Below are 7,064 nucleotides of genomic sequence, written 5' to 3'. Positions count from 1 at the left end.
GCATGTATAATATATATATATATATATATATATATATATATATAAACGTGTGTATATATTTTATATATGTACATTCATATATTTATGCTTACTGCATATAGTGTTCATATTTGTTCATATATGTATGTTTATGTATCAATATACATATGTTCTATATGCATATGCTTGTGTATATGTGTATATATATATATATATATATATAGTTTGCTTTTCTGTAAAGTTAAGATCAACAAAAAAGTACTCCATCCGGTGAGAGAGAAATATTGTTTAACAGTTTCATACACTGGAGATATTATCTAGGCAGGTTTTTATAACATGCCTAGTATCTCCAAGCAATCCCAGGCTCTGAGCACATGGCCTAAACCATTGTATATATATTATACTACATGTTGCACATACATTATATCATACCTTGATACTGTGTAGACTAAGATCCCTATCCACAGGCTGCTGGTATTTATAGTGTTAAACACTTTCGGTATGCAAATTAGGGACTCCTTCATAGAGTAACTGCTGCATTTGTTGAGTATATAAACAGTTTGGCTGCTTGTTTCACCAGAGACTGTCAGATTGAAGTAGACGCCTCTGATGAGAAACCAATAAGGTTTCGTATAATAGATTAAGGATGTTCATCATTTTTTTCAGTCTGTGGAGAAATGGCTAAAATATGTCCTGTTTGTAATTATACCATATGTTATTTATATATCTGTACCGTGTGCTCAAAGCCTGTAGATTGCTTGGAGACACTACATGTATTATTAAAACCTGTCTAGAAAGCACCTCCAATGTATGAAACTATTAGTTCATAACTGTATAATGTGTACATTAAACAATATATATATATAAATATATGTATGTATATATATATATATATACATGTATGTATTGTATGCATATATAACAAATAGTTTTCCAAATGATTCGAGATGTGTTTCTGTTTCATTTTGTAGTTTGTATTATGGGTTGTTTGATTGCAATGAGCATATCTTGGCTGGCTGCAGGGGTCCCTCCTGGGGTCATAATGCTTGACAGCTGTTGTTTACGGATCAAATTCAAGTTGATCTTTTGTTGAATTAATTCGCCTTTCAGGGCTTTCAGTTCAATTTCAGTCTGGTTTCTCAACTGTTAAAAACAAACAAAAAGAAATAGTTTATAATAATAATAATAATAATAATAGTAATAATAATTCATTCTTTTATTAGCCACAAGGGCTCACATAAAATAACATTAAAAGACATACAACAAAAAAGACAAAAACAGGAAGATACAATGGGTTTTACAATGTGTAAACAATATAAATAAGTTAAAAATTAAACTCCCAATAGGGGAGGCGCTTTAAGGTCCTCGTGGAAATTCCCACAAAAGCCACGGGTACCTGAACAAAAGGGCAAGAGCCCTTATCCTTTTTTCTTTTTTTTTTCTTTTTACAGGTGTATATTCAGAATTGGTCCTTTCACACTGGCCATTCTTCCAACATTCACCCCCACCTTTCAACAAACATCCCTCTCCATCCTCAACTTCCTTTCCAAGTGAAATTTGAAAAATTTGAAAAAAAAATGAATCTTGTGAAATTAATGTCCTAGAAAAATGTTGGAGATGAACACAAAGAACCTTTTGTACCTTCGTTAGACTTGAAAAGATAAAAAAACAAACTGGAAGCAAAGACAATAGTTTTACCTTTAGTTCAGCTGTCAGCTTCATCTTTGCATTATCAACTCGATGTTGTAAATCTTCTGTCTCGTGTTTCAGACGGCTCGCCTGGATAAGGATGTTGTTCTGGAAGAAAATTGGGTACGTTAATGGGTAGGCGGGTAAGTGGAGAGATTAATTCCTGGGCAGTGAAAATGAAAGAGTTGCAAAGAATATAAAATTCGGAATGGGTGACAGAACCAATATTAGTTCAAAACAGCTGGTTGTGTATCATACTTAAAGCAGATATGTTGTTGAATGCCTGATAAATTGTGGTATTCATCTTCAGATAACATCTCACGACATACAGTGTTAAAAAAAACACAGAAATATATTATTAACAGATTAAAATTACAATTATGCCTATGTAGGGAATGACATCAACAATGAGTAAAGTCAATACAGATGCATATAAGAAAATTGTATGTGCCAAAATTGTTGACAGAAAGGGCATCCAACTGCAAAAAATCCTCCTCAATAATCTCCGTCTGATCCAGGCCAGCATGGGAAAGTTGATATTAAAACAATGAAAAATATATATCATCATTTTAATGTTTACTTTCAGATGATGTTTATTGAGGCAAATTTTTTCTACAGCTGGATGCTCTTCCTGTCACCAACCCTTACCTGTTTCCAAGCAAGGTAATATTTCCCCTCCACTTACCTTCTCAGATGGTTTCTTAGTCGTTATCTTTGTCGGTTTCTCCTTCGCTGGTTCCAGAGAAGAAATATATTTACGATGTATCACATCCAGCTCGTGACGCAGTTTGTTGCATTGTTCTTCCAGGGGTGGCGTCTTCTTTTTCTCTTCGTAGTATTTTTTCTTCCAAATGTCCCTCGCTGGTCAATATAATAAACATTACAATGTCACTTACAATTATTATTGTTCTATTCATTATAAATATTATTATTATTATTATTATTATTAAGGCGGCAAGCTCGCAGAATCGTTAACATGCTGGGTGAAACACTTAGTGGTATTTCACCCGTCGCAATGTTCTGAGTTCAAATTCCAAGGCCGACTTTGCTTTTCAATCTTTCAGGGTCGATAAATAAAGTATCAGTTGTGTACTGGGGTCGGTCTTATTGACGGTCTCAATAGAAATATGGTAAGAAAAGGGTTAAGATTTGAGAAAGTACAGATCTTACCATGGTTTCTTCGGTTCTGTATTTTGGCCTGCAATGTTTTGGCCCGTTTCACTAATTCTTCTCTCTGCCGTTCCTTTGATTTCCGTTGTTCTCGAATCGATTCTAGCATCTCTTGGAGTTTTTCAGCTGCAGATGAGAGAATTCTGACAAGTCAACATATGAGCTTTCACAGACGTTACTACTACTACTACTAAAAAAAAATCATGTTGAGTTCAGTGGTCCAACGTGTATATATATATATATATATATTTGTGTATATATATATGTGTGTGTGTGTATATATATATATATATATATATATATATATATATGTGTGTGTATCTATACTTACTCTCATTCTTTTGTTTTGATCGAGCAGTTTCAGGTTCGGCAGTTTTCTGAGCTGGGGTCAACTAGAAGAAGAGAAAGAATACGTATATAAATACAAGAAAAAAAAAACCCCACAAAATAAAGTGAGAGGTAATATTTATTCCCACTTAAACATGGATGTTAGAACAAGCTATACTGTGGTGGGTGCCGCAAGAGAAGCTCTCATCATAGCTTTTGGTGTAAAATGCATAAAATGTGGGGAGATAAATCCTCATCAACTCTGGTGCTGTGACCCGTAGATCACGTGATTTCGACCTTCCTTTGTTTCATCGATGAGGGAGGCTCGACTGCTTAGAGATAAGAGCAACTCACCTCCCTGCTAGCAATATATAGAAAACCAGAATGATATATAGTTTCCTGTAGGCCATCTTTTTATACCAAGACAAAACAATGTACATGATAACATTTCCAATCAATTAAGATCAGAAGCCATGAGAGCCACTGCCTAGTACTGCATCCGGGCATTTATTTATTTATTTATCATTATTATTATTATTATTATTATTATCATCATCATCATCATCATTAAGCGTAGGCTACTTACAGATTGTCCCTTTTTGGAAGTGGTTTCAGTATCTGGTTCCGGCCGGAAGCTGTTCTCATTCCGTGAATCTCTTTCGGTGTTATTCTCTGCCAATTCTGCTTCCTCTTCTTCTTCCCCGTCTCCAACTCCATCTTCAGCTTCTTCTCCCTTTACCTCCTCTGCTTTCTCCTCCCCGTTCTCTTCTTTCTCGTTATCCCCGTCCTCCCCTTCCTCTTCTCCCTCCTCCCCTCGCTCTTTCCCTTTCCCTTTCCCAGTTTCTGCCTTGTTCTTTTTCCGCGGGGACAGACGTTCTCCCTGTTGACCCTCCCCTGGCCCCTCTCCATCATCGCCACCCTCTTCCTGCTGCAGCTTTTCCTGAACTCCCTTCGTGAGCCCCAATTCCAAATTCTGTTGTTCGTTGTCCAACCTCTCCCATCTCTCTTGTTCCTCCTGTTCCCGCTTCAGTTTCTCTCTGGCCCTCAATTCTCGTAAGCGTTTCTCATCAGTTGGGTTATGTCTCACTTCATCCTCCTCCCCTTCTTTGCCGTCTGTCATGGTTCTTGTGTCACTTGTTGTGTTGCCCTCAGGTTTAGGCTTTTCTTTGGATCGTCTACAAAAGAAAAAATACGATGAAGACATCACAAGTAATGATGCAAGAGTTGCAAACAAGTGTCATTGTCCGATAAACAAGAATGTTTGTTTCCAGACTTCCTGGAAGAATTTGGGAAGGTTTTAATTTTACTTGGAAACAGGTGAGGGTTGTTAACTGATATATGGTGATGATGATGATGATGATGGTAGTGGTAGTGATGGTGGCGATATTGATGCTTATTGTGGTGATGATAGTAACGATGGCGATGACGACAATGATTATGATGAGGATGATGATGGTGATGACAATGATGATGATGATGATGACGACAATGATGATGGTGATGATGGTGGTGGTGGTGATGATGGTGATGATAATGATGATGGTGGTGATGATGATGATGATGATGGTAGTGGTAGTGATGGTGGTGATATTGATGCTTATGGTGGTGATGATAGTAACGATGGTGATGACAACGACGACGATGATGATGATGATGATGATGACGAGGATGATGATGGTGATGACAATGATAGCATTTCCATCTCTTCTTACCTTGTGGAACGTTGGGAAAGATCAGCAGGTAAAGAAGCTCTTGTGTTTGGACTTCGACTCTGCCGGGTGTCGCCGTTGTCGTTGCTGTTGTTGTCGTCGTAATCCTTGTTGTTGTTGTTGCTGTTGTTGTTGTTGTTTTTGTTGTTGTTGTAGCGTGCTCGTCGGTTCGAATTGCGAGGGGATCGACTCATGGGGAGCATCACCATGTCGTTGATGAGATACGGATAGGAGTGAATGTAGGGGGAGCGGAAGTGGGGATGGGAGAAGTGGGGAGGCTCAGAGTAAGAGTGAATCGCAGGCAGAACATCGTCATCGTCATCGTCATCATCATTGTCATCATCATCATCGTCGTCGTTGCCAGCAACATTTCGTGACACCGGGTCGCTCCTCGGCACTGACCTTGCAGGAATGCGGCGCTGACGGCGACGCCGCCGATTGTTGCGGTGTGTCGGTGAGAGTGACAGCGATGGCGGCGAGTATAATTTGGTTCCCATGGCAACTTCTTCTAAGTAATAGTTTGAATCGTTCACAAGTTTGGACCCCAACTGGTACGTAGGGGAACCTAAGTAGGTATCTGAATTTGAGTTTGAGGATGGGTCAAGCGGGGTTGGATTGATGTGTTTCAGATTCTGATGTGGTGGTCCCACTCGGACAAGTCTCTGCAATTTCTCTGATGTCTGCAGAAATGGCAAATGGTAATTGTTCCCTAAAAAGAGGAAAAACAGTAAAAATAAACAAAATATTAAATAAAAATAAAGTTACCTTAACCATTATCGTTATTTATCAAGATAACATACAAAAACAAAGGCAGAATGAATCATGAGGATAAATTACTCAGACCTGCCATCTGCATGGAAAAAAGAACAGTTGAGTTACTGGTAATATGTTTCATGCAGAGAACAGTATATGTTAAATCACTGTAGTGAATGAATTTGGTAGATAGAAACGAAAAAAGATATACAGCCAAAGGTTGGTCATATACACCAAGATAACTTTGAAGGATCAAAAATTCCATGTGAGATGCCCCAGGATTTAGAAAGATACATGCTACCATAGGTTAATGGATCTAAGAAATGCAACTTATGTACAGCTAAAAAATTGTATATCCTTCTTCAATTTAAGAATTCCACTGCACTACTGAATTCCAGATCAGAAATTTTTAGCAAATACAAACATATGGGCAAATTTCTCTTGGTGAATTGAAGGACTCCACTCTCTCCAGATTGGGTGGCTGTATCACAGACTTTGGACTCTTCTCTGTTCATTCATTCTACAACTAGCTTTATTATAGGTTTATGGTCAAAGATGTCCAAGGCATGTTGTTCTTGGTACTTGACATGACACAAACTGCACAGATCGATGCAACACAATCAGATGCACAGAATCCTACCCATAACGGACAGTTGCAGGATGGGTCAAAATGACCATCATAGTGAATAAAGACTAGCGACAAATCTATCTTCCCATTTCCTTCATCAATCATTATTATCTCAACTAATACTGTGGAATTCAACAGAAATATAATCCAACCATTTAAAACTCACAACACAGATTAAGAACTCACAACAGAGTAATAACACCACCACCAACAACAACAACAGTGTTGAAATCAATCTAATTACCATTTCCTGGTTTACTGTTGCCATTCTGGTATCTGAACTTCCCTCCTGTCACATGATCATTGTTGCTGCTGCTTCTCTGGTCAGAAGACATCAATATGCTGTTGGATGCACTGCTATCACTCCCCCTGATCGATGTCTCAATGATGTACACCTCGTTGCCGTATTTCTGCGAGGAATTCTGAAATAACAAAATACAATAAACTGTACTCAGTCATCAGACCGCAGTCATGCTGCAGCACTGCCTCAAAAAGTTTTCAATCGAATGAATCGACTCCAGGACTTGCTGTTGTTTTAAGCCTGACGCTTATTTCTATCGGACACTTTTGCCGAACTGCTAAGTTACAGGGATGTAAATACACCAACACTGGTTGTCAAGCAGTGATGGTGGGACAAAGGTAGATGCAAAGACGCATGCACACACACACACACACTACTTACCAGTTGAGGGAGGAAGTGTTTCGCCTTCAGTCGAAGTTCTTGGTGTTGTTTCACCTGCAACAGAGAATAGAGGTGTTAGTAGTAGTAGTAGTAGTAGTAGTAGTAGTAGTAGTAGTAGTAGTAGTAG

At 38.3% G+C, this 7,064-nt stretch overlaps 1 protein-coding gene across 5 annotated transcripts in view; it reads right to left on the bottom strand.

The window, feature by feature from the left end:
* Positions 1-868: 868 nt before the first annotated feature.
* Positions 869-7,064, bottom strand: part of LOC106875313 (spermatogenesis-associated protein 1) — a 39,036-nt gene continuing 32,840 nt past the window's right edge. For 4 of the 5 annotated variants that reach the window (XM_052977321.1, XM_014923401.2, XM_052977320.1 and 1 more), the window contains 9 exons: positions 6,938-6,991; positions 6,500-6,677; positions 4,878-5,583; positions 3,752-4,340; positions 3,170-3,230; positions 2,839-2,964; positions 2,354-2,529; positions 1,678-1,776; positions 869-1,122 (listed from right to left, as the gene is read on the bottom strand). In XM_052977321.1, the coding sequence (XP_052833281.1) occupies positions 940-1,122; positions 1,678-1,776; positions 2,354-2,529; positions 2,839-2,964; positions 3,170-3,230; positions 3,752-4,340; positions 4,878-5,583; positions 6,500-6,677; positions 6,938-6,991 (2,172 nt within the window). In that variant the 3' untranslated portion in view covers positions 869-939. The remainder of the gene's footprint in view (positions 1,123-1,677; positions 1,777-2,353; positions 2,530-2,838; positions 2,965-3,169; positions 3,231-3,751; positions 4,341-4,877; positions 5,584-6,499; positions 6,678-6,937; positions 6,992-7,064) is intronic. The other variant, XM_052977323.1, reaches the window with a different exon arrangement.

This window comes from Octopus bimaculoides, chromosome 28 (genome assembly GCF_001194135.2).
Source record: "Octopus bimaculoides isolate UCB-OBI-ISO-001 chromosome 28, ASM119413v2, whole genome shotgun sequence".
Lineage (NCBI taxonomy): Eukaryota > Metazoa > Mollusca > Cephalopoda > Octopoda > Octopodidae > Octopus > Octopus bimaculoides.
This window is presented reverse-complemented; position numbering and strand designations above follow the sequence as displayed.